General features: G+C 50.0%; 11 protein-coding genes across 11 annotated transcripts; 7 read left to right on the forward strand and 4 right to left on the reverse strand.

Annotated features, from left to right (window-relative positions):
- Nucleotides 1-308: 308 nt before the first annotated feature.
- On the forward strand, nt 309-2025 carry N7484_001593 (ribosomal lysine N-methyltransferase; the record flags this gene model as incomplete). Its single annotated transcript, XM_057112013.1, has 4 exons — nt 309-459; nt 575-1176; nt 1236-1463; nt 1549-2025. 4 exons carry the CDS (start codon nt 309-311, stop codon nt 2023-2025), a joined length of 1458 nt encoding a protein of 485 aa, XP_056976750.1.
- Nucleotides 2026-2615: 590 nt separating this feature from the next.
- N7484_001594 (uncharacterized protein) lies at nt 2616-4547 on the reverse strand (the record flags this gene model as incomplete). Its single annotated transcript, XM_057112014.1, has 4 exons — nt 2616-3383; nt 3438-3734; nt 3800-4282; nt 4392-4547. The coding sequence occupies 4 exons, from the start codon at nt 4545-4547 to the stop codon at nt 2616-2618; spliced, it is 1704 nt and encodes a 567-aa protein (XP_056976751.1).
- Nucleotides 4548-5016: 469 nt separating this feature from the next.
- cnaB (calcineurin regulatory subunit B) lies at nt 5017-5872 on the forward strand (the record flags this gene model as incomplete). Its single annotated transcript, XM_057112015.1, has 5 exons — nt 5017-5128; nt 5206-5258; nt 5320-5393; nt 5458-5792; nt 5862-5872. The coding sequence occupies 5 exons, from the start codon at nt 5017-5019 to the stop codon at nt 5870-5872; spliced, it is 585 nt and encodes a 194-aa protein (XP_056976752.1).
- Nucleotides 5873-8644: 2772 nt separating this feature from the next.
- Nucleotides 8645-10264, forward strand: N7484_001596 (uncharacterized protein; the record flags this gene model as incomplete). Its single annotated transcript, XM_057112016.1, has 3 exons — nt 8645-9500; nt 9852-10115; nt 10176-10264. 3 exons carry the CDS (start codon nt 8645-8647, stop codon nt 10262-10264), a joined length of 1209 nt encoding a protein of 402 aa, XP_056976753.1.
- A 1505-nt stretch (nt 10265-11769) lies between these two features.
- fpaI (putative methionine aminopeptidase, type I) lies at nt 11770-13166 on the forward strand (the record flags this gene model as incomplete). The annotated part of the gene is made up of 5 exons (XM_057112017.1): nt 11770-11904; nt 11961-11994; nt 12053-12366; nt 12423-12969; nt 13039-13166. 5 exons carry the CDS (start codon nt 11770-11772, stop codon nt 13164-13166), a joined length of 1158 nt encoding a protein of 385 aa, XP_056976754.1.
- Nucleotides 13167-13674: 508 nt separating this feature from the next.
- On the reverse strand, nt 13675-14722 carry N7484_001598 (mitochondrial 37S ribosomal protein uS9m; the record flags this gene model as incomplete). The annotated part of the gene is made up of 2 exons (XM_057112018.1): nt 13675-13766; nt 13825-14722. The coding sequence occupies 2 exons, from the start codon at nt 14720-14722 to the stop codon at nt 13675-13677; spliced, it is 990 nt and encodes a 329-aa protein (XP_056976755.1).
- Nucleotides 14723-14939: 217 nt separating this feature from the next.
- Nucleotides 14940-16549, forward strand: N7484_001599 (putative translation elongation factor eEF-1 subunit gamma; the record flags this gene model as incomplete). Its single annotated transcript, XM_057112019.1, has 3 exons — nt 14940-14969; nt 15026-15224; nt 15546-16549. 3 exons carry the CDS (start codon nt 14940-14942, stop codon nt 16547-16549), a joined length of 1233 nt encoding a protein of 410 aa, XP_056976756.1.
- Nucleotides 16550-17531: 982 nt separating this feature from the next.
- Nucleotides 17532-19469, reverse strand: N7484_001600 (NIF domain protein; the record flags this gene model as incomplete). The annotated part of the gene is made up of 1 exon (XM_057112020.1): nt 17532-19469. The coding sequence occupies one exon, from the start codon at nt 19467-19469 to the stop codon at nt 17532-17534; it is 1938 nt and encodes a 645-aa protein (XP_056976757.1).
- Nucleotides 19470-19996: 527 nt separating this feature from the next.
- Nucleotides 19997-21111, forward strand: rrp36 (putative pre-rRNA processing protein; the record flags this gene model as incomplete). The annotated part of the gene is made up of 2 exons (XM_057112021.1): nt 19997-20143; nt 20203-21111. 2 exons carry the CDS (start codon nt 19997-19999, stop codon nt 21109-21111), a joined length of 1056 nt encoding a protein of 351 aa, XP_056976758.1.
- A 640-nt stretch (nt 21112-21751) lies between these two features.
- N7484_001602 (uncharacterized protein) lies at nt 21752-23204 on the reverse strand (the record flags this gene model as incomplete). Its single annotated transcript, XM_057112022.1, has 3 exons — nt 21752-22069; nt 22105-22939; nt 23017-23204. 3 exons carry the CDS (start codon nt 23202-23204, stop codon nt 21752-21754), a joined length of 1341 nt encoding a protein of 446 aa, XP_056976759.1.
- Nucleotides 23205-25135: 1931 nt separating this feature from the next.
- Nucleotides 25136-25732, forward strand: N7484_001603 (DNA-directed RNA polymerase core subunit RPC19; the record flags this gene model as incomplete). The annotated part of the gene is made up of 4 exons (XM_057112023.1): nt 25136-25237; nt 25297-25388; nt 25451-25527; nt 25599-25732. The coding sequence occupies 4 exons, from the start codon at nt 25136-25138 to the stop codon at nt 25730-25732; spliced, it is 405 nt and encodes a 134-aa protein (XP_056976760.1).
- Between the last annotated feature and the right edge of the window lie 153 nt (nt 25733-25885).

The following is a 25885-nucleotide window of genomic DNA, read 5'->3' on the forward strand; positions in this document are numbered from 1 at the left end:
TCGAATTATACCTGGTGAATCCGAGGAACCTTGACGTTCAGTGAAAAGAGTGGGTTGATTTTCGTTATCGTTATCGGGTATCAAACCAACCAAACCGAACCAACCTTGGCGGTTCCCATTTCTCCGAAACTAAACTACAACCCCATCTACTTCTTTTTCTTTTCTTCCCTGGATTTTTGACCCCTTTTCTTGTTCAGTCTTTGCACTTCACTTTGGTGGGCTGGCACTTATATGTGAATCTGTTTCCAATTCTTTTCCACGCTAGACTTGGTTCTCCTTTTCTCTCTTGCCACATCCCATTACTTACAATGTCTTCCTCAACCCACTTCTCCGACCCCTCGAGCTTCCAGCAACAGTCCAATGAATTTATTTCTTGGCTTGAATCTAATCCTGGCGTGAAGGCCAATCAAAAGATTCTTTTGGCAGACTTGAGATCTTCAGGAGCAGGACGAGGAGTTGGTAAGCTTACTGCAAAGCCCCCGCCACCCACCACACAAAATCCGCACCCTGGGCACCCGAAAGAGATCTATGAAAGGATAAATTTTCTAACTTGAGATCATTTGCATATGCACAGTTGCTCGAGCAAATATTGCCGAAGGCGAAGAACTATTTTCCATTCCCCGTTCCCTTATCCTCGCCGTCCAAAATTCGGATCTGAAGAGTCTGCTACCACAAGATGTCGAGGTGCTCGGTCCGTGGCTGTCTTTGATGTTAGTCATGCTTTATGAGTACCTGCGTGGTGAACAATCGAAATGGGCACCTTACTTCCGTGTCTTGCCTTCTCGTTTCGATACACTGATGTTCTGGTCGGAGGCAGAGCTGGCGGAGCTACAAGGCAGTGCCATCGTGGACAAGATTGGCAAGCAGAGTGCAGACGACTCTATACTCCAATCAATTGCGCCCATTGTCAGATCGAACCCAGCCTTGTTCCCGCCGATCAATGGTCTTACATCTTACGAGGGCGATGCTGGCACTGCTGCTTTGCTGGAGCTGGCTCATATCATGGGGTCCTTGATTATGGCTTATGCTTTTGACATCGAAAACGGTGAAGACGATGAGGATGAGGAGGGCGACGGCGGTGACGAGAGCTTTATGAGTGATGATGAGGACGAACAGTATCCTAAGGGTATGGTTCCGCTTGCTGATTTGCTTAATGCGGATGCGGATCGGAATAATGTGAGTGTTGGCAATATTCCATCTTCATCAAGCTACACATTTATACTTACTGTTTGAAGGCTCGTCTCTTTCAAGAAGAGGAAGCTTTGGTTATGAAGGCCATCAAGCCTATTCAAGAAGGCGAAGAAATCTTCAACGATTATGGCGAAATCCCCCGTGCTGATCTGCTCCGCCGCTATGGCTATGTCACCGACAACTACTCCGTGTACGATGTTGTCGAGTTAACTTTAGGTGACGTCTGTCAATCCGCTGGACTTTCAAGCAGCGACGTGGAATCCCAGCCCAGGGTAGGTCACGCCATGTACCACATGCAGATGTGGCATGACTTTCTTGCACGAAGCAATAAAACAGTCTGACTAACTCTCTAAATAGCTCCAACTTCTTGAAGAGAATGATGTTCTGGAAGACGGCTATGTGATCCCCAAGCCACTTGCTAACGCTAAGCTTGAGGATATCCTTCCCGCCGAGCTGGTTGTTTTGCTCACCACACTCACCCAGTCACCAGAAGAATTTGAGCAACGCCGAGCGAAAAATAAGCCGCCCAAGCCATCAATGGATGTCGCCCAAGCCGGTCTTCTTTACAAAGTGCTACAGGCTAAGCAGGCGCATTATGCCACTTCTCTCGACCAGGATCTCAACATTCTTTCCGGACTTTTGCCACCCAGTGCGCCCGCAGCCCTGGAGGGCTCTGCTCGCCGACACAAGATGGCTTTGCAGGTCCGCATCGGCGAGAAGGAGGTTCTCCGTGCCGTCCTGTCAATGCTCGAAGCTCTTGCACCAGGTGCATCCCAGAAACGGTCAGCCAACGGCGATGGTCGTGGATCCCGAAACACCAAGCAGCGTGTGTGATTCAAACAACCCTTATGGCCTGCTACTATCCAATGAGTATCTTGTGGAAATCTCACCACCGACTTGATGCTCCCTACAAAAGCAAATGGCGACAGCGTTTTCCGCGAATGATTATATTGTGTTAGATTTTCGATGTCTGTTTTTCTTTTTTTTTTTCCGGCCTTTCTTCCCTTTCCCAGAAATGCAGGCATCATAACTTCGAGTCGTCCATCATACAAACAGGCCGGTCACCGGCCGCGCACGCTCCCCCAGGTTTTCAAGAAAAGATATTATGTACACTAATAAATGCAGCGTCGCCGATTCACGTCGGATATCATAACGAAATCCGCAAATCGACATCGAAACATTCAGAGGAATGTTGAAAAAGGTAGGTGGAGGGTGCGGGAGAAACAGAAAGGGCAGAAAGCATAAGGCCGGGCTCCATCAAATCCCTTCGCCGCCAGCGGAATCGTCAAAACATGAAAAAGGGTACTAAAACTACAGATGTGAGAAGGAGGAAGTGGGAGAGGCGGTGACGAAGGGGAAACAAGCAACTCAAAACGCCCGCCAAATGCTGCAAAACAAAAACAAGAAAAGGGGTCGGTGGATATTCAGGCCTCTGACGATGCGGCCGCAACGCTAGGTGCAGGAGGTGCTCCCGGGTTCCCAGGTTGATCGCCTTGCAGTCGTCGTTGCTGGGCCTGGGCCTGGACTGCCTGAGCTTGCGCCTGCGCATGAGCTTGAGCAGCCACTGCGGCCTGTTCACGAGCCTTTGCCATGGTGATGGCTCGGTGCTGCATAATTTGGATGCTATACCCGTCTATCTCATGGACAGGCTCCTCATCGGAGTCTTCTTGGTCGAACTTGAATCGGTCGGCCTTGACGGGATCCATCTCAAGCTTACAGCGCGCTGCGAAGTTACGGCGGTCAATCATCAGCCGACCACCTCGTCCGACACGTCTACGGAATGACGGCATCCGATGCGGCTCATCGTGCATCTCCATCGCCCGGGAGGCAAGTTTATCTCGAGAGAAGAGTGGACTGGCGGCATCAATTGTGTCAATCTCGCCAGATGACTCTGATGATGGCGGGGTGGGTAGTTGTGCGGTGAAAGCTGGTCGGAACGCTGCTGCATCGAATGTCCTTTCCGGAGGGGGGGAAAGTGGCGCTCGGGTATGATCTACATAACCCTCGTTCCACTTGATGTGCTTGGTGATGTTCGCCTTGATATCGCGCAGAATCTCGTTTTCTTTCTCGGCTTGAACATCTTCGAGCAGTTGCAAGTCCTCCGCGCCGTTGAGGCCTCCCTTGAGCGGCAAACGAAGTTGAGGTACATTGGGACGTTGCCCAGGAGGAATCTCCAGCTGCTTTTTCTTAGGCTGTGATGAGGAGTTAGCACATGCAATCTGCAGCATGACAGGAAAAATGCTTACCTTCTGGTTGATAAGGTCCTCGTCATCGTCCTTGATGTTCAGCTTGCGCTTCATCTCCTTGACTTCGGCTCGCTGCAAGAAGAGGGTTCGCTCCATTGACAGCATCTCCTTTCGGGCCACCTCACGTTGACGCACCAATGCGACCATCTGCCGAGCATCTTCAAGCTCTTTACGCAGTCGGCGCAGCTTCTCAGCACTTTGGGCGTCACGGCCACGAGTCTTACGAATCTGTCGCACTTCACGACGGCGGAAGCAGACATATGGATCACTATCGTCGGTGTCTTGACCGGTTTCGAACTAAAGGGATAAACAGTCAGCACTGGCCTCAACTTTATCATTTTTGAAAGCAATACGCCACTTACCTTGAGGCTAGGTTGCAGCGAATTGTTGCCCTCCGCGATTCGACGCGACTTCCAATGTGGGTAGATGTGCTTGGCAAAGTGTTTGACAGCTTCCTCTACGGCAGCATCCATGGCCTCCTCCATCTCCTCAAAGGACAGGACCGGCGGGCTGTCAACCGCTGCGAACGGTTGCTTGGCCTGCGCCGTCTCCTCGAAGAAGTTCATGGTGGCCTCGAAGTTGTCCTCAGAGCAGGGATTTGCTGCGCCGCGCTTCTGGTTGAATATCTTGAGGAACACATCATCCTCCTCGGTCATATTGTATGGACACCCACAACAATCTTCGACCGTAGCCGAGGAGCGGATGTAGGTCGCAGGTTGCGAAAAGAGCGGCGGATAAAGTTCGTCATAGCGTAGGTTACTGAGGATGGTTTCGGGAGTAGGAATGTGCGCATCATTTACTTTACCCTGCGCAGTGAGGTTGATCGCGACTTGCAAGTGAAATTCCTATGGTACGCGTGCGCGGTCAGCATCGTGAAAATTTCGTGTCGCTTTGGTGATGATATCACGTGATGTACAGGGGTGAGGCTAAAACTGTGGCTAATGGGGGACTCACCGATTCCTCGGCTTTTTCGACACCTGTTTCAATCTGTTGGTGATTTTGAATGTCCTCGTCTAGGGCATCGATTTCCTCCTCACGGACGATGGGAATGGAGGCCTTGGAAGTAAGCTTCTTGGGGCGCGTCCGGCCCAGGCCCCCGTACCGAGTCATAGCGTCGGGGAGGGCAAAAGGGCAACGACCATGGGGGTCCCGGAGGTAAAAGTAGGTTTGCCGTATAGCCTAGATCATGCGCTATGTCGTAGTCTTATTTTTGAGATAATAATCAGATGGGAAGGGGGAGATATCGACGACAGAAAACTGGCGGCTCTGAGGCTGGCGGTTGGGTTGACGTTGCAATGTCACCCGGTGATGGCCTGTTTTGGGCGCGTGCACGGTCTCAGGGGCTCGCTTGCTGTGCCGAATGCGGTTAGTGCGGGGCTGGGCATTATCAGATTCATGTTTCCCCATCGCGCTCCTCCCTTATTTCCCCAACTTCCATTCTAGGCCTTTTACCTAAATCACTTTTCATCACCTGATCCTAGCTCGATTCTTATTCTTACTGTCTCCACACTTGATCTTTTATTCCCTTTCCCATCCCCCTCTCCCCACCTTAGTATCTCCCACGCCTCTCCCAGCCGCAATGGAACCATCCCCCTCCGAACCAACTACTGGTGCCATGCATAATGTGCAACGCCGCCGGGGTTCCGTTGGCACTACCCAACTGTTTGATAACATCGTCTCAACTTCCAACTGTATGTGACTCAATTATCGGAACTTTGTATTCAGATGAGGAAAAGCGAGTGTGGGCTGACAGGGAGGGGGTAAACAGTCGATCGTGAGGAGGTGGACCGACTACGAAAACGATTCATGAAGCTCGACAAGGTGCGATTATACACATGAATGACATTGTACGCATATGAACTGACTTCTTTTGTCTTCATAGGATGGTTCTGGTACTATCGATCGTGACGAGTTCCTTTCCCTCCCCCAGGTCTCCTCCAACCCACTTGCCACGAGGTACGTCTTATTTCATCCATACGCGCACTGAATATCGTGGCGTTCGTCCCTGACTGGCTATCAGAATGATTGCAATCTTCGACGAGGATGGTGGTGGCGATGTCGACTTCCAGGAGTTCGTGACCGGACTTTCGGCGTTCAGCTCCAAGGGCAACAAGACGGAGAAGCTGCGATTTGCCTTCAAGGTTTACGATATCGATCGTGACGGCTACATCTCCAACGGTGAGCTTTTTATTGTGCTGAAGATGATGGTGGGCAACAACTTGAAGGATATTCAGCTGCAACAGATCGTGGATAAGACGATCATGGAGGCCGATAAGGATGGAGATGGACGTATCAGCTTTGAGGAGTTCACCGGAATGGTGGAGAGTACCGATGTGAACCTCAGCATGACCTTGAGTAAGCTTCGTTTTCTTGGAAGTGGAAGTGGCGGATGATTGGACAAATTGGGTGCTGACTTCGACGCAGATCAAATATAGTGGGCGTCCTCAATACCTTCACGGCTTTTCTGTGCAGCAGCTTGTTATCAATTTGCGTTCCCGCCTTTTTCCTGGTTACCATTTCCTTTCTTTTTTTTTTTTTTTTTTTTTTGTTTCGACCTCCAGTGCTCCGCCTGGACCTCACCATTTGCAATGTTTTGGAGATGGTGGAGCATGCGACATGACATGACTATACGACCAGCGACGTGTGTTTATGTAGTTTAGTGGTTTCTCGCCAACCGAATTCGGGAAAGTATCGTGGGACAGGCGGGGAGATAAATTTCTCCTCCCCTATGAAATATGAAACACTTGAAACCAGTCCCCATGTGCAGCATCTGATACTCCCATGGCCGAGTCAGATCTCAGCCTCATCCGCGAACTCCTCGGACCAACCTCTTTCCGTCCGGGCTGCAACGTGGCCCACCACGACCGGGAAGGGCAGCCATAATTCCAATCCTGCCACTGGTAGCAGACCCCTCGGAAGGACTGTAACACCGAATCACCTCTTGGTCTGTTTTTTTTTTTTTTTTTTTTTTTCGGGGGTTTTCTTTTGCTGTTCTATTTTCCGGACGTCAGTGCTATATTTGGCAAGTTGTCAGCTGACAGGGTTCGCATCAACATGCATTCTGTACGTAGACACAATTGGTATTTAATGTTTACTCCGGTTACAGCTCGGGTATGTATGGCCTCGGGATTTGAATCCTGTTTCATACCTGACCAGGATTAGGTACCTTGGATATAGGTGTAGGTTGCGTTGGGAAATTAAGAGTGAATGGTAGGGCAAGAAATTCCTGGGTCAAGAGACAAAGGCTATGGAGTCTTCAGCCTTCCACGGTGCAACTACTGGCCCACCCACCGGGCTCCTGGTCTATCTCCACCAGATCAGGCCGATCCCCCGAGATCACATTTAGTGCGACTTTGAGACCAGATTTGTAACTCAAATCAAATGGCCCAGGTCCTGACACTGGTTCGTCAGGTGATATGTATTGAGAAGACAGTATTTGATTTTCATCCCAATGTTCCCAGGGTATATGTACACTGCATGATGCCCGCTCTACGTACAAAGTATATATTGTATGCAATGCAGGTCATTCCAGGATCCATTTGCCCACCAGCCTCACTTTCCACTCCTGGGGCAAAAGGAAATACAACACAGGTAATCATCAAAAGTACGAGGATTTCGATTAGGCTAGTGAAACCCATTTGACCCTAACATCGGCACGTCCCCATCCCAACCAGAACGTCGGATCCGGTTGGGGGCGCAATGACATTGATCCACCGAAGTGGATATTTTGGATTTTGACAGTCCCTGGCAGATCCGCAATCGGGCAGACAATGGGACTTGCATGTCTCGGATTGGGGTATTTGTATTTTCTTGCATTCAATGTATCCCAAGTTCTGTGTACTTATTTGGGTCGTAACAATCCCTCGAGAAAAGGGGCAAAACAAGCAGGTTTGGAGCAGCTGTCCGGGCAATCGACGGAATGTACAAACTTAAGCCCTGAGGAGTTCCTAGCCCCTTTTTCTGGTCATCTCTCTGTTACATATGAATTTTATTATTCTAAGGTTGTTTCGGCTCTAAATATGAACTGCAGATTCCTACTCCCAGCCCACTGGGTCGAGGATTTGACACTTTCTTCAAGTATTTGCTTTTTTTTTTTCCGCCTCGCGGGAGAGATTTGTATTTTAATTCCTAGTTTGGGCATGAGGCACCGCCACGGCTTCATGGATTGTCAGCCCCAGGCATAAGAGTTACACATCGAAAAATAAAAACACAAATCAGAAATAGATTAAATGGGAATTAAAACCAGAATTTCTCAGGAAAATCCCCACCTGACCTTTTGGGCGCCCAAGCTGAGTGCGATTCCACCCATTTTCCCCCAATTTTTCTCAATTTCAATTTTCGATTCTCTCGAGTTCTTTCCCCCTCGTTGGATACTTTTGCCCCCTTCGCTCTATCATATCCCTAGCTTTTCGGGAAACCAGGAACCCACCAGGAACCAGCGCACCGGGTTCCCGGGCGATCGCAGATGTACAGGCCCGAAACGAGTTTAGGCTGTAGATCACACCGATCGGCGACTAGCGTCCCCCTTATAGTAGATAGTCTCAAATACTATGCCCCTTCTCTACCCAAGCCCCAGGTACCCGGTCCAACCATGACACGAGCCCGATGAAGACATCGTGCTTTTCTCCCTTGCTACTGGTATGTTCATTCGCTGATTCCATCTGGGATTTTTCTCCCTTTTCGATTTTGAATTTCTATATTATTAATTTATCTTTTATTGTTTTTCCCTCTCTCGTTGATTATCTATGCTCACGATTCATCAGATTCGTCATATTCGAGTTCTCGATTTCTCGCTTTTGCATTTGAGGATTTTTTATTACTTTTTCCTTTCCCTTTTCCACCGGGAAAGTCTGTTCTGCTCAAGTCTAGATTCAGTGGATCTTCTGGCGTTCCGACTATATATATATACATGTCGGCCCGGACTATTGAGGTATATACCCGTGGACTCTGTGATTTATTACTCTACGCATCAGCTGAACCCCAATCTGCCAGCACCATCCAAGTTGAACAATAAGAGATCTCCAACATAGAGGCAAGGACGAAACAACCGAGCAACCACGGAGAGAATCACCGATAACTCAGTACCTGATTCTTCAAGGTTCGTCTGTCTCTAGGATTCCATCAAGCTGGCATCCTACGCAAGTCCACCGCTGTCCCCTCAGCATTGGGCCGACCTAGATCTGCGAAGGTCCGTGTGGGACAGCCTCATGGATGGCGACCAACGTATGAAGCAGCATGAGCGGTTGATGGCACGATCTGGTAATGGTACGACTGGTGGCCGTGCAACCGATCATTTCGAGTCGACCATGCACCCACGTGTGGAACCAACGGGGATCTCGCAGGCGCCAGAGCGGGCTCAAATGTCCTACGACTACGGATACACAAGCAGCTCCTTCCACGGCGGTTCACTACAGCCCCACGAGGTGCCTGGTTACCCGCCAGAATTTGCGCGATCTCGCCAGGGAGTAATTCAGCAACAATCGCAGCATCAACATCAACATCCACAGCAACAACCTCGGCGCCGGACGCCACATGACCCTACGCCGCCATTCATCCCGTACGAGTCGGCAATGCTGTACGGCCTCAGTCAGCAAAATCCAGCCCAAGGACCCTTCGACGTTGTTCCACAGTACTCGCCACGGCAGTCTGCAGCGATTGAAGCCCTGTCGAATCAATTTGCAGTTCCACAATATTTCGCCCCAGAAGAGTCTACCGCTACTGGGGTCCCAGCTCTTTCAACTTATCTGGGTGCAGGACAAATTTCATATAATCACCCCGGTCCCATGGCACGCCCGAGCACCACGCAATCCTTTCCCGCTACTATGTCCGATTTCACTCCCATCGTTACCGCGGGGTCAAGCCGATTGGACCCGCCTATCCAGCATCATTCAGACCCTCCCCAGCTGCCTGCTTCGGGTCTTTCCTCTCTGGAAGAAGCTTACTCCCAATACCAACGCGCCTTGCGCAGCACTTTTGATCAGACCCGTACAGGACGATTGGTAGAAGCAAGCCGATCACTGTTGGAAATCTCCGAGTGGCTTGTGACTAACTCACGCGATCTTGGTAAGTCTACTATTTTTCCCTCGGATTTTTCGTTTTTTTTTTTTTTTTTTTTTTTTTTTTGGTTTCACTTAATTTTTTTTTGGCTTTTCTGTCTGGTTGTCTTCTGGCGGGTCGTTTTTTACGCTACAAGTTGCGGGATAGCTTCACCAGGTCTACATGCTATATGGCTGGGATAGACAAGTCTTGTCTTACTGAATCGCACTCTGGACTGGACCCTTTTTTTCTATTAATCACCTTTTTTGTTTATTATTATGATTTTCCTGTTCTCGTTTTGCGCCTGCGGGCACGCGTCATTCAAGCATCATCTGACATGTTTTGAGGAGAGACTAATTTCGCTTTTGTGACACATAGGAATCCTACGCGACGACAATCTTTCTTACCCTGACCGCCTGGAGCTGTGGGAAGAATTCAATATATGTTGGCTGGCCGTGTGTCAGAAACAGAAAGACCTCACCTCGGATTATATTGCAGGTCGTCAATCCTCGCAAGTTAGCTTACTTTCTCGAGATCGCATGGAGGTGATGGGGAAATCCCTGATTCAGCTCTGCGATCAATTAGAGCAACACGGGCTAGTTGATTACCAGATGGGGATTTGGGAGGAGGAGATCCTCTGTGGTAAGTTTCAATCCTATTCCATTAATTTTATGCAGACTAATGATTTCTCAATTAAATTAGTGCTGGGTCAATGCCTCGATCTACTGGAAAGCAAACCCGAAGTACGCTTGGCAGCGGTTCCTGAACCCACAGCAGCCCCGCGGTCTTAAAACCCTAACGCTTCATATCATTCCCCGCGCCCACCTCTTTCCTAATCTCGATCGCTGTTTGAATACCACCAAAAGGGCCCTCACAACACATTCATCTCGGGGAGAAAAAAGCGGAAAGTACAGACAAAAATCAACAAAACACGGGCTGGAACGAATTCTCCCGCCACGATCGCCATTGGTTTGTGACGGGCAAACACAAATGACGGGCGCCGGCGCCACGGATAGGCTATTGCCTACTAGCGCCGCGCCAATCGCCCGATGATCACCCGTATTTGAGATCGGAGAAACAAGGCGCCAATGAATCGGTCATCACTGGTGATCTGATCATTGATCACATCCCAATTTACTACTCCTCGACTTCTCACCTCAGCTTTACCCCTCTCACCTATCCCTTCCCCCTTCTCCTCTTCCTCCTCCTCTTTTAGCTCCGGTGCTCAATTCGCTTACTCCGCTTCCCCGCTTGCCTGCCCGGGTCAAAATGTGATAAGATGAGATGAACTGAGAGGGCAGGATCTATACTACGCTAGTATGAATTTGTCTGCGTGACTGTGAGCCTGACTCGCTTCGGACTTTGATGAAATTGACGAGTACAACTTGTATATACCTATTTGTCATATGTGATAGTGACTTGTCTACTTATTCTGTCATTACAACCTTTGTCAGTATGGAACACTGGATGTGTCAAGTTAGCGCTTAGAATGTAAGGGCCCATGGAATGTCAACAATAGTCCAGAAACGGCAGCCTGAGACTGCGGGCATTGACCGCCTTTGTATAATGCCAGAACTGTTCGTGCTTGGACAACTCCAATCCACGTGGTTTTGAGTTGGTCGTGGTGGAGTTGCACAGGGTATCTTGTTTGTCAAAGGCACAAATCTCCTAATAAGGAAGGCGCGATTATCGATGATAAGCCCATCTCTCTGTTTCAAATTCGAAATTTCCCTTCTTCTCGTTCCTTGTTCCCCTAATTCTCGTCATTGCAAGCCGCATCATCTATGGTCTATCAAATTCAGAGACAAAGCAGGACATACGAGATGCAGGGTCATTCATGTACCAATTCAAGATATCAAAATGGCACCAACATATCAGGTCATGTATACACATGCAAACATTCTGTCTCCTTCAGATGTGTCACGTATTGGAAATAAGGAATGCAATAATCCTGTCCAGCAGCCCATATCCACAACTCTTACAAAAATAAAAATATGTATAATATTTTAGCCTGCCAATGTATTTCAAAATTTAGACCAGAAATTATCCCAAATTCCAGGGAGTGCTAGATAGGTATATTGGAATCTGCACGTTGCTCTAAAATATCCAAATATCTTCAATTGACAAGGTGTGGTGCACGCCCCCACTTGCCTGGCCAGAGTGGGGGTTCTTGCAGCCTCAGCCTTCACTAAGAAGCCGCAACCGACTAGAGTACCTAGTTTTCACCACCAACTCATACTGAAAAACATTCTTCCTTGTAACTCGACAGAGATCTCCAATTCCAGATCTAGCGACAATGTCTGATCCAGAGAAAAAGTGCTCTGGGGCCGATTGCGACAACAAGGCTGGAACCCTGCAATGCCCAACGTGTCTGAAGCAGGGTGTGGAAGGGAGCTACTTCTGCGCCCAAGACTGCTTCAAGAGGAACTGGGTAGGTTACGCCCTCGCATACAATTTCTCCGTGATTCTAACATTGAACCCATCTAGTCCACACACAAGGCGATGCATAAGGCTCAAAAAGGTATCGTCCAGGCACGTGCCAGTTCTTTATATATGAGATATCCCTAATCGCAATTTAGCTGGCGGATTCTATAATCCGTTTCCGACATACAGATACACTGGATCTGTTAGACCCGTTTACCCACTTTCGCCCCGACGATCTGTGCCCAAAACAATTCAGCATCCCGACTGGGCCGAAACGGGTATTCCAAAGCGTGAGGCGCGCCTAGACAGGAACAAGGTCGAACTCTTAGATGAGAATGGCCAAGAGGCCATGCGCAAGGTGTGCAGATTGGCTCGAGAAGTACTCGACATAACCGCTGCAGCGATAAAGCCTGGAGTGACCACAGATTTCCTGGATGAAATCTGCCACAATGCCTGCGTCGAGCGAGAGGTGAGTGAGGTTCACTCCTGCGAAATAAATCAAGCTGCCCACTGAGACCGAGGTAGTCATATCCATCTCCTCTCAACTACAGGAAATTTCCCAAGTCATTGTGTACATCTCCGAATGAGGTTGTGTGCCACGGCATCCCGGATCAGCGAATTCTTCTAGACGGAGACATTCTCAACCTTGACATTTCTATCTACCACGGCGGATATCATGCCGATTTGAACGAGACTTACTACGTTGGTGACAAGGCTAAAGCGGACCCAGACTCGATCAGACTCATTGAAACGACGCGAGAGGCCTTGGACATGGCTATTGCGATAATCAAACCAGGTGTACCCATTCGAGAGTTTGGCAAGATCATCGAAAAGCACGCGACCTCCAGGGGGCTTACCGTCGTGAAAACTTGGGGTGGCCACGGTATCAACTCAGAGTTCCACCCTCCTCCTTGGATCCCTCACTATGCTAAGAATAAGGCTGTGGGAACTTGTAAACCTGGGATGACTTTCACCATTGAGCCTATCCTGGCTTTGGGCAGCAATCGGGAGGTGTACTGGCCGGATGAGTGGACAAATGTCACCGTGGATGGCAAACGAACGGCACAATTCGGTGCGTATAGACCTTTTAAAGCTCAGTTTGAAGGCTACCGGCTCTTGAGGCTAATTTGGGTTCTTATAGAGCATACTATGCTTGTGACAGAAACAGGCGTCGAAGTCCTGACAGCGAGACTGGAGAACTCGCCAGGAGGGTCGATCCCTATACCGGATGTTGCAGTCGGAAACGCAAATGGAAGAACAAACAAATAATGGTGTGGACAATCATCTGGCAAATTAGCCTATATGTCACCACTTCTATAACCATCTAGGCATTTCACATCAGTTCATATGCTGTGTGCACCGGGCTGGACTGTGTCGCCAATTATATCTGCTCATATTCGGTGCTGACTGCGAGACTCGGCCTTGAAGTCAAAAGCGCGTGGTGATTGGCCTTACCCAGGATTCATAGATGGCCCTTCGGCAACTGGATTTGATTATATGGAATGTAGCTACGGTTCCACCTGTGAACTGATTCCATTTTGTCTGAACTTAAGGTTATACTATACATGGGTACCTTCATAAAGACTGCTCAATGTATGTAGTAAGTTCAATAGAAAATCAAGTGGTGATGAGATATCATGATGAAAGATCCATATGCATTTGAGTACAGGATATATATAGAACAGAATTGGCGACGGGCTGCCATGGCAGGTGAAATAATACAAGGTGGATGAGAAATAAAGAAAGACAAAAGCATCGCTGGCACCAATCCCACTTTTCAACGCTTGACCCAGGTAGGCATTTTGCGAGCCTTGACGTGACCCGGCTTCTTCCTCTCCACACGACGAGCATCGACACTGATAACACCAGCTAGAAAAATCAGTTAGCAAATCTCCAAGCACAAGGTGCATAGCATAGATATACTTACACTTTCGCAAAATCGGCTTCAAGCCTGGCTCATGAATCAACAATGCTCGCCCAATGGCCAAAGTGATAGCCTCGGCTTGGCCTGTCACACCACCACCGCGCACACGAGCCCACACATTATACTTGTCCAACCGCTGAGTACACCGCAGTGCCCACAGGGCGCTCTCACGATCATGCACGCGCTGGAAAACCTCCACGATCGACTTGCCATTAACAAGGACCTCACCCTCACCCTCAACTAGGCGCACAACAGCAGCTGACTCCTTACGCTTGCCCTTCGCCCGCGCAAGTCCATTCTCATCCACAACACGCGGCGCATTCTTTAATGCGTACGGGTTTCCGGGACGCAAAAATTCCCGAAGGGCAGTGCGAACCTCTTTCGGCACGAGGCCGGGCTGGATCCGGTTCAGTCGCTGCAGGATCTTGACCAAGCTCTTGTACTTCTTGACTGGCACAGCTTCACCCACGAAGTCACGGAACTGTGCAAGCTTGAACCAGGCCATGCGTGGTGCTTCGCCGGGTGTTACGGTAGGGAGACGGGTGTATTTGAGTTGCAGGGCTTCCAGGCGGAGGACGTGGTCGGTGAAGCGTGGGTTGCCGGAGAAGTAGGAGGGGGATGCAGGAATGATTCGGGCAGGTTGGAGGCGGAATAGGTCAAAATTGATTTTGGGAGCCGCAGTCACTTCCTGCGGTGGAGGCGGCGGCGCCTGCTGCTGCTGCTGCTGCTGCTCCGAGATCACGGGTTGCTCCGAGACCACGGGCTGCTCGGGCTCAGTCTCGGTCGCATATTTACGAACTGTCTGGCGGAAAGCCGGGATCGTGGACCGAGATGGTAATGAGGAGTGTAGCCGCAGCGCTTGCATTGCCGAAGCAATGCCATTGGGTGTGCACCGAGCCATTTGGGATGTGATTGGCAAGGGACCGGTCTGCGGAACGTTCTCTGGCGTTGGCGTTGAATTGCTGTTTTTCCATGTATCATGTGACTGCGGATGATCTTTTACTCCGAGCTTCCGATGCCGCGCTATTCAAAGCATAAAATTTCAGCTTCTGCCCCTCCTCCTCCCTTTCTTCTTTCTTTTTTCCCATCCTTTCTTTAATACCCAATTCGCTTTCAAAATGTCTTTCGGAAAGCTTTACGGTCTCCCCGTACGTGTCGATGAACTCCATCCATACCTTTGTTTATCTTTCTAACCCCTTTCTAGGAGAACGGGCGCACCCTCTCCATCCTGGTCGCTGCCAAGCACAACGACCTGGACATTGAGCTGGTTCAGACCCAGCCCAATGCCTCTGCCAACGTCAGCAACGCTGCGTACCGCAAGATCCAGCCCCTTGGCAAGATTCCTGCTTTCGAGGGTGCCAACGGCTTCAACCTGTCCGAGGTTATTGCCATCGCTATCTATGGTACGTGTTGACAGACTTCAATTTTTTTTTTGTCGCATTCTTCATTCGTCTCCCCTCCCCTTTATATGATGAGTTTTTAGTTATCCCTGGCAGAATGTAACAATAGTGTTACTGTTGTGTTGAGAAAGACTACTTCTGAAAAAGAATTCTACACTTTGTTGGGAGGAAAAATCGAGTACCCCGCTTTAGGGGGAAATTTTTTCGGGACCTTGGGATCCTGCCCCTCCCTTTGGATCACATTGCCCTTTTGACATTTCTGATTGCTTGACCTATTGTGGATCCACCTGTCAAAATCTCAACTAACATGCTTTGGTTTTGTAGTGACCTCCCAGAATGAGAAGACCACCCTCCTTGGCAAGACCAAGCAGGACTATGCTTCCATCGTCCGCTGGATGTCCTTCGCCAACGGCGAGGCCCTCCCCCGCCTTGCTGCCTGGTACCGCCCCCTCATGGGTCTTGAGGGCTACAACAAGAAGGTTGTTGACGAGGCTGTTAAGGCTGCCGTCAACACCCTTGCCGTTTTCGAGAACCACCTCACCGAGAACACCTACCTTGTTGGCGAGCGTATCACCCTTGCTGATATCTTCGCTGCTGCTCTCCTGACCCGTGCTTTCGCCACCGTTCTGGACAAGAAGTACCGCGAGGAGAACGTCGCTTTCACCCGCTGGTACAACACCATCATTAACCAGGCCGCTTTCAAGGCTGTCTGCCCCGAGCCTAAGTTCGCTGAGGAGTGCATCAAGTACACTCCCCCCAAGAAGGAGGAGAAGCCCAAGCCTGCTGCCGCTGCCGCTCCCGCTGCCGCCGCTGAGGAGAAGCCCGCTGAGGCCCCTAAGCCCAAGCACCCTCTCGAGGCTCTTGGCAAGCCTACCCTCGCTCTTGACGAGTGGAAGCGCCAGTACTCTAACAACGACACTCGCGAGGTCGCCATGCCCTGGTTCTGGCAGAACTTCAACGCCGAGGAGTACTCCCTCTGGAAGGTTGACTACAAGTACAACGACGAGCTGAAGCTCACCTTCATGGCCAACAACCTGATCGGTGGTTTCCAGGCCCGTCTTGAGGCTTCTCGCAAGTACCTCTTCGGTTGCCAGGGTGTCTACGGTGTCAACTACGCCTGTGTCGTCAAGGGTGTCTACATGGTCCGCGGCCAGGAGTGGGAGCCTGCCTTCACTGTCGGCCCCGACTGGGAGGGTTACGAGTACACCAAGCTCGACCCCACCTCCGAGGCTGACCGCAAGTACATTGAGGACATCTGGGCCTGGGATGCCCCCGTCGTCGTTGACGGCAAGACCCTCGAGATGGCTGACGGTCACGTCTTCAAATAAGCGCATCGCTCATCGCGTTCGCACATTTCTTCCCCCCTTCCTTGGCCATCCCCGAAATACCCCAGAGAATGTGAGATTTGGCCCACCCTCACGTCATTTATCCGCTTCTCTTTTCTCTCTCCCCATATTATAACTCCCCGCGTCTGATCTGATGTGGTTTCGCCGGAGTTGCAAAATTACTTTTTACGCGCCGATGTGGTTCATGTTCATGGTTATGACGTTGTGATGCGAGATGATTGACTCGCGCTTTGGTGTGATGCATCAGAGCAGCGTTGTCACTGCTAGTTACTGTCTAGCAATGGAATAAAGGAGTCAAGACTGTGTCTTGATGAGCTTATTGCTAATGTTCCCTTCCCTTGCTTGCTACATATTCGTAGAAGTGTAGACCTTAGCACGGATGTCAAATTGCGATCCAGCCCTTTCATGGCTGAGGTTGTGCCGAAGAAGTGCTTATATCGAGTGGGATTCTGTCCCTTTAATTAACCAGTGAGTACTAGATTTGTGCCCAACGGGAAACCGAGGTGGCATACGTCCATTGAAGATCTGGCACATCCCCAGTAAAAGCTATTAGTTAGATGACAATGATATTATTCCAATTTGCTTGAATCATTCCTTCTTCACTTTAGAGTCCGTCTTCATTGCTTATCTATCTGCACTAGCTACTAGGTTAAAATAAACCTATCTAAAGGTTTACATAGACTTACCCACCGTATAATCACTGACGGTTTACGCAGACATGGCCATCATCACGAGACTCATGTTTGCCTCTATTTCTCGACGCGAAGTGCCTTGGAAAACTTCGCCTGAGCATATCCATCCCGTTTACTTGATATCCAGAAAAGCTAGAAAGTGACAAAGAGTCCAGTATGGTATGTATTCCATAATTTATACCTAGTAGAAGCATATGTACCGATGAAAAGAAATTAAGAGAAACGCAGTCTGGCCTCAACACGACCTTAGGCGTCAAGATCAAACCGAAAGCTCAATTCTTCTTCATCCCAAGTCCAACTTCCAACCGGTCCAAAAGCGAATTCGTAGACTCCTCGGACGTAGCAGGGGAAATGGAACGGTGGCGTGAATTTGACTTGAAGACTGGGATATCCTCAGCAGCAGAATGAACAGCACTGGAAGGATCAGGATTCGTGAAAGCGGCCGGTGAAGATGAATCCACAGGGATATCTGTCGTCTCTGCATCTTCTAGTGCTGCAGATGCACTCGCTTCTCGATTGCAGAGCTTGTGCCGTGATTGGCTGGGAATTTGAGCAGAAGATGTAGGAAGTACGGGACCATTTCCTTGTAGATTCGTGCTTTGAGACTCTGCTTCTCTGCGGCGTTTTCGGGCTTTGCGGTTTAGTTTTACTCCCTTGGCAGCCTCCTCTGATGGAAGTTCGGGATTTGCGAGATCAGTGGCTGTGACTTCATCGAGAGGAGGGGCGGAAGGAGCAGCAGCGCGTTGCGAAACGGCCGCGGCTTGTTTAGCATCTTCCTGTTCTTTGGCTTCCCTTTTCTTGGCTTTCTTCTCAGCTTTCCTGGCCTTCTTGAAAGCCTTCTTTTCTGCTTCGGTACACGTTGCGCCTGGTAGCTTTTGACCTGCTGGAGGTAACACCGGCGGAAGTTTGGCTCCACCATCTTCAGATAGATCGAGATCGTCGTCAAGCTGAGGCTTCTCAGTATTGATGTCTAAATCCAGGATCTTGCAATTCTGTTGCGCCTGACGTTCCTCCCAGACGCGTAATACTTTGCTGACGTCGTCGTGATGAGACAGTACGTCCAGTCTTGCGAGTACTTTCTGGAAAAGCTCCGATTCGTCAATATTAGGATCATTGATGAATTCCGGGACCTCGAGGATATTGTAAGGTTCACTGAGAGCCTTGATCTTGCTGTCGTCGATCAGAACGGTATTTGTTTGATCCCAGCGTTGGCCCGCAGGAAATTGAAGTTTTGAAGTCGAATTTTGTTCGTTCTTGACTTCCTGCAACGCGACACCCTTTTTCTTAGGGCTGTTGCCTGGGTAGGCAAGCTGGATGTCTTGGTCATTCCACACTTTATGCAACTGCTTGTACACCTGCAACTTAGCATTGTACTGCTTATTTGATAGCCCAAATTTGTCGCGGCCCCAACAAGCCACGAGTTTCCGTTTGTGAGCCTTGGAAGGGAACAAAAGCTTGACAATAGCACTGAGAGTCGGCGGTTTCGAGCTGGTCCATATCATAACAGAGTAATTCTGGAACAACTCATCCAGGAAGTGCTTCAGTCCAGGGCGTTCGGCGAAGACGGGCGGTAATTTACGATGTTTGCGGCAAATTAGAGTACCATTCAGATCGAGAATGACCAATAATGGTCGTTTTGGACATTGCTGTGGCTTCTCTGAGGCTTGCTGCATATACGCCTTTTTCGGCGTAGGAACCGTCATTGGTGGTGTGGATGATCGTTGCCTTTCCCTTTGGCTCAGTTGTGCCGCGGGCCCTGCCATGGTACTCATTGGTTGCATGCCCTGGAATGCTTGCATTTGATTAAACGGCATCATGGGGAATGGCGGTATTGAGTTGTTCATGAGAAATTGTGGGTTCATAAAAGGCATACCCGTCGTTGCGTCCATTTGTTGGCCTGTTGGATTCACGTTCATTGGATTCCATAATGGAACATTGTATGCGCCGAATGATGTGGGAGCTTGGTTTTGCGGTGAATTCCCGAAATTTTGTTGAACATTTCGTATTGAGTCGGAGCCATTGTTGTTTTGGGAATACCGATATTGGTCGTGTCTGCGACGATTATATGTACCATCATGTTTCGTATTATTGTTGGGTGTGGCATGTCTCCCGCCGCGTGAACTTGAACTTGCGCCTGAAGTTGCACTTATAGGCTGGTATCCATTATACTGTTCTTGCCCTGCGTACCGATGGCTCTGACCATTCTCCATTGGTTCAATGCTCGTATAGAGGGGATTGTACACAGGATTGGCATAACGGGGCACCGAATCGGAGAACGGAGGCGCCGCAGCAGCGTTCGACACGCGCCGTGGTTTCTTATTTTGGTGAGACAGTTTGAGAGATTTTGCCAATCGCAGGCGGGGAGGATCGCCAGCAGGAAAAGACTGTAAGGGAGTAACAAACTAAAGAGGGGTTAGTCCGGTTCAATTGGAAGTTATATACAATATTTAATCAGGAGATTGGATGCGTTGTACCTTATTAGGTATCCTGTAGGATTTTCCTATATTCGTTGGCCGGGTCAAAGAACGAGAGAAAAGCGCAGACGAGGATGAACGAGGCATAGATCTTTTGACAAGTCGCGAATTTGGATGGCGGTTGATCGATTGCGCAAAAAAATATCTAATCAGCTGTTATCGGTCTCACCGCCTATCGGCAGTATTTTCTTTTTTGCGACTTCATTTGCACCGCTTTCCATCGTTCTCAAGGTACGCAAGTTTCGGTGAATTCACTCTATACCATGGCCATTTCAGACATCCTGAACCGCCGTGTGCGGGCAAGGCCAGATGATGAAGATGATGTCTATTCCTCAGGATCTGGCGAAGAAGTCTCCCAAGACGAGAACGAAGTCGAAGAGGATGTTGATTCGGACGATCAGTCACAAGAGGTATGCGATTTGCAGCCCTGTTAAACTTACCAGCCTATGTGCTCATCAATTTACTCTAGGAGGATGGTTCGGATTCCAACGGTGAAGGTGACGAAGACGAAGATGAGGGCTCCGATGACGCCTCCGAGGGAGAAAGTTCCGACAAAAATGACAATAAAGATGATTTCCAGGCATCCCTCAGCAACATCTCATTCGGGGCTTTAGCCAAAGCTCAGGCGTCTCTGGGCCCTAAAAAGCGAAAGGAGAAATCCGAGGACTCCACAAACGCCTCCCCGCTCGACGACATCCGCGCGAAGATCCGCGAAGCGCGCGAACAGAAACGGGAAGCCGAGGGCAAGGCCCTTGGATCTAAGGACAAGAAAGACAAGGAGTCTCGCAAATCCAAGCACGCACCTATGGAACAATCATCTAAGCGTGCTGTCACTAGAAAACGCACGGTTGTGGAGCCTCCGGCCGTTGCTAAAGCTCGTGATCCGCGGTTCGATGCGGCTGTTATGGGCTACAGTGGAGCAGGACGGTACTCGGAAGGAACAAGCAAAGCCTACGCATTCTTGGATGAGTACCGGGCATCCGAGCTGAAGGATCTCAAGGAGCAATTCAGCAGGACCAAGAATCCGGCACAGAAGGAGGCGCTGAAGGCACAGATTCGGTCTGCAACAGATAGACTCAAAGCCGACGAGAGCAAGAAGCGAGAGCGGGAGATCATGGCAGAACACAAGAAGCATGAGAAACAGTTGATTCGTGAGGGCAAGAAGAGCAATCCGTACTTCTTGAAGAAATCGGATCTGAAGAAACAGGTTCTGGAGAAGAAGTACGAGTCGATGAAATCAAAGGACCGGGCCAAGGCCATGGAGCGTCGGCGCAAGAAGATGGCCTCCAAGGAGCGCAAGGAGATGCCCTTTGAACGCCGTGGAATGGGCGGCGATGACGAGCCTCCGAGTTTTGGCAAGCGTCGGCGACTTGCTTAAGATACCCAGGAATTTCTCTTTTGCAATGAAAATATTAGAATGCATGGTGCTGTGCATATATTCAAATATCCAAATGTCTTCAAGGCTACAGCATTAGATTCCAGCAATATGTATTAGGGCAAACCAGCATTGATCCGCTGAAGACAAAACTTGCATCGAAAATCCCATTCACAAATGCTAGATCCCAAAGGAAAAGAAAGAAAAAAACAACATCCAGAAAGAAGAGGTATATAGTAGAACAAGAACTCCTTCCCAATAAGAACGCCAATTCAAAATCAAATGCATAAGTCCCCAAGTGCAGGATTTTCCATGAGCCACAGGCTCACCACTATCGTACCATGGATATAAGAGATGGGAAGTATAAACATCAGTGTCATATATGTGAAGGGTGAAGACCCAGACTCAATCACTCAAGACCAGCCAGAGAGTCGGATGAGAAATGCTGCCTTGAAAGGAGTCATTCGATTTTTTTTTTTTTTTTTTTTTTTTAAGAAACCAGATTGGTGTGTCGATGGAAGCCACAGATCGCATATAGCGATGATAGCAAGTGAGAAATAGAGCGTTTTTTTGATATGCTTCACGGAAGCTTGGATCACGACTAGACCAGACTCGGGGATTTTGTGCATATTTACACAACTGTTCACGAATGGAACAGATCCCAAGCCCGAGCACAGAGGCCAAGGAACTCTTCTTTCTTTTTCCGTTGGGTCTCGGGCGAGTCTCGGCCTGCACCGAAGGGACCGGTGAAGGTGGCACTGGGACCAGAGTTGGCAGCGGGGTTAGGCCGATAATGAGAATCAGGACCATGTCCCAGTGGGGGGCTTCCGTTATCATTTTCGTATTCGCTGCGAGGGCGGCGGCGCGCAGTCGTATCCGCGATCTGCATCGGAGCAAGGGGGGCACTTGGCGCAGGCTCTTCCCAGGTCAGGGGAGCAGTCTTAGGGGCAGTATGCATGGTCTGCGGGGATGGTGGGGTGGGCGGTTGGTGCCCACCATAATGCACAATTCGGGGAAGCAGTTCTTCCCTTCCCCCGAGAGCTCCTGGACAGCCTCTTCGGCCGATCGGTACTCCCGCGGCCGACTGGGGGTCTGAGACATAGCAGGTAGGCCTGGAGAGGGCATGGGTGCCAAGTTTGATTGCGAGGAGTTGCTGCTCGACGCATTCACGTAGAGGCCTTGCTGGCGACTAGGCTCTCGATCCCGACCAAGCGCATCGGATCCAAACACATCAGAGAGAGGGGGTAGACGGTTGTTCGTCTGGGTGGCCGGGACTTGATGCATATGGGACGTAGCGCCTAGAGTAGGGCTCTGATTGACGACATGACGAGTCAAGGGCTGAGGTTGGTAGCGGCCGGTAAAGGTCTGATGCAACGGCGCCGACTGGATTACTCGTTCATTTGCAAACTGCGATGCCGAGGGTGGGACGATCGAAAGACCGGGTGGTGGCCGTCGCTTCGAGCTACTCCGAGGAGGCATCCCCATGAATCCCGATTGTGAAGACGGCCCGTCATCTTTGCCGGGTTTCTGTAGTCGTGCCTCGATTATTGAGCGCTGCTGGTCGCGCACAGATAGACTGCGCTGCAGTTGTTCTCGCATGATCGGATCATGTGTCTGGAAACCGGGGGACAAGCAGGCTAGGCCGACATCCTGCATAGTGACACCGTCACGAGCGGTCATTGGGCCTCCGGGCGGCCGAACGGTCAAACCACTGGAGGAGGGAAGACTTGTCGAGAGATCCAACTTGCGGGGACGGGGCCGAGTCTGTATACGGGGCGAGGAGGGCGGCTCCTTTTTCACGGTAATTTTGGGACCCGCGCTACCTTGCGATCTGCCCGATTTGATTAGCCTCCTGCTCCGGAAGTCTTTTCTTTTTTTTGATCGCATCCAGTGTTCGATATAACTTACGGAGACGACGGGTCTTTTCTCTCGGGGGTTCTATTGGAATGGGCATCTTGTGAACTTGCCACTCGAGGTGGAGAGGAATTCGCCGCAGGCGGAGGGGCCAGAGTCGGGCAATTCTTGGGGCTGGGATCGCGGGTGGTATGCGGCGAGGATAGCTGAGCTGCCGGCGCGGATGCAATTGCCGTCGACATCGTGAATGTTGGGAAGATCAGATCCGATCCGATCGCTTTGTCTATTAGATGGCAAGCCCTCCCTGTTTCTTTGTATAGCTATTTGTTCCCGGTCCGGGATCGGCGTCCAAGCACCTCGGAGACTTAAGAGAGGAGCATCAATGAACAGATGAAAGCGGGGCTAGGATCGTGCCCTGGATGTTCAAGCGAGGGTAGATCAATATCCAAGTTGGAATGAACGAAAATAAAGGGTTGGGGGAGGTTGGATGGGGGGGGAGTTCGGCGGTTAGGCGGCAAGTGTGACAGATCGCAGGGGGTAAAAAGAAAGAAAAAAAAAAGTCCAGCAAGCAACAAGCGAGAGAGGAGCTTCAGGATTTCAAGAGAAAGGAAACATGGAGGTTCTGGGCCCCCAAGGGAGGAAAATATTAGTTTAAAACCTGCATTAATAAGAAGGGGGGCCTTGGGACAAGTACCAGGTACTTGATTCTACCGTTGATCCAGTAAGATCAAGCAGGTCGACAGTACGCGACAACAGAGTTCATGGTGGAGCAGGGGCTTCCACTCTGCGGGCACCGGGCGTATCAGAATCCCCCGGCTGAGACACGACGTGTTTCTACTCTGCTTGACCTCTTCATTGGGGTATCGTGAAACATTATTGATTCAAAGAATTTAACTAGACTCGCTTTTGGTGAGAACTCACCGGATGCCGCTTGTCCATACTGAGGGTGGTCCCCCAATGCTGCCGGTGATCGGCATCCTCGTAGATCACATCACACGTCAAACATGGCGCTTACTTCGACCAGGAGTATGGTTCCCGATGTGACACTAAGTTGGGGGCTGCATAGGCGGAGTTGCTTTTGATGAAAAATGCATGAGCAATCCATGATAAATCATTGATCTAACATGGGCGCGAAGTGGATCATGAACTCTCACGGAACCCTTTGCCGACCGTCCAAAACTTGAATTCCCAGCTGGACTATGCCGGTCATTGGTTGCCGTCCACACGGACTTGGAGTTCAACACGAGGGCACAGATCGGGTGCTAGGTCCCTGCACTTCAGATCAGAGTGGACTTGCCTACACTGCAATTTCCAAGGGAAATGAGCCTGGTCAAGCCATTCACTAGTTCGATGGTTCGTTTCCGTGCGGCTTATCGATTGGATCGCACATGAGAAGTTTGATGAGCTTCCCCGCTCTCTTCCTTGCACCCAAACCTCCCGAAAATGATCTCCAAATCCATGACTGCCGCCGATGTGATAGGTCACGAAGCTGAACGGGGGTTTCCCCTTATGGAAGGCGAACGGTGTCTATGAAACCAGCCACAGGGGTCACTCTAACCTAAACGGGTTTCACTTGTGCCTCAGATCCATGGTTCCCGTTGAGATATAACTCGCGACTGATACGCCGCCGTGCTATACTGGACTTGGGAGCACGCCTCGTCTAGATCAGTTTAATCTAGCATCTATCTTCAGATGTATATTCGATACGCCCACCACACCATTGACTGCTCAACCTGTAACTGTCATTGTCGTGGGACAGGACTCACAACACTAGTACCCTAGCCCAACAATTCCTGCCCGACAGTAACGACATAATCATGAACAGCTATACCGTCCCTAATGGATGACAGCAACCTTGGGAAAAATCCGTTGTGTCCAGTGCATGACTGTGAAGCCCCAAATCTACTTGTAGACCCGAAGTGGTAGGCGGTGAGCCCCACTATCGATAACCCACTTTTTTTTTCTTGCGGGCAATTCCAGTCGCCAAAGTCGTCACTTGCCTTCACGCATCGCTATTACTTGCGAATTTATACACCCGGTAACCAATCTCGGAGTTTTCAGTCGAACTGCCTGCAAAGTCTACCACCACTTCGCCACTTCACCAACGAGCCCGAGCTCAACCTCTCCACGATCCACACGCGTCCTCCCCATATCCTCCGTCTCCAATCCCACAATGCCTGGCTCTGTCCACTCCCAAGATGCCCAAGACCAGTCCATGATGGATGTCGAGCAGCCACAAGATGAGTTGATGCTGGATGAGCGCCGCATCCTGGTGGTATGTCAACTCGGGGAAACAACGTTTACATTCTAGCATAAGATCTAACCATTGCATAGCTGCCCGGTTCCTCAGAGACCGCCGCATCATTCCAGTTTGAGGGAGAAGGTCACACCATGGGTAACGCTCTGCGATTTGCCATCATGAAGAAGTGAGTGTGCTGCTCTGACACCTATAAATTGGGTCTGATCTTGTATCACTGACTGAAACTAGCCCGGCCGTGGATTTCTGCGGTTACACTATTCCTCACCCCTCCGACGCGAAGATGCACCTCCGTATTCAGACTAGTGGTAAGCCAACGCCGATCGTTCTCTCGATACCGCAACAATTCATCGATCGCCTTGACTAACCCGAAGCTCAGACTCAACTACTGCCCTCGAAGCCCTCGAGAAGGGTTTCAATGACCTGATGGACCTGTGCGACGTTGTTACTGAGAAATTCACCATTGCCCGCGACCAGTTCAACGAAGAGAACAGCAACAAGATGCAGTCCTGAGCGATGGGCTAAAGCTTCTTTGCATTTGTGTCATATGGTACTGGCGTTTTGGGTAGATCTGTTTCAAAAGCTTATTGATAGTTCCTTTGCCGACAATTAATGGCAGGAGTCACTTACACATTTACCATTCAAGAGAAGCCTTTGGTAGCGATA

The sequence above is a fragment of the Penicillium longicatenatum genome, assembly GCF_028827895.1.
Source record: "Penicillium longicatenatum strain IBT 33135 chromosome Unknown contig_1_segment0_segment0, whole genome shotgun sequence".
Taxonomy (NCBI): domain Eukaryota; kingdom Fungi; phylum Ascomycota; class Eurotiomycetes; order Eurotiales; family Aspergillaceae; genus Penicillium; species Penicillium longicatenatum.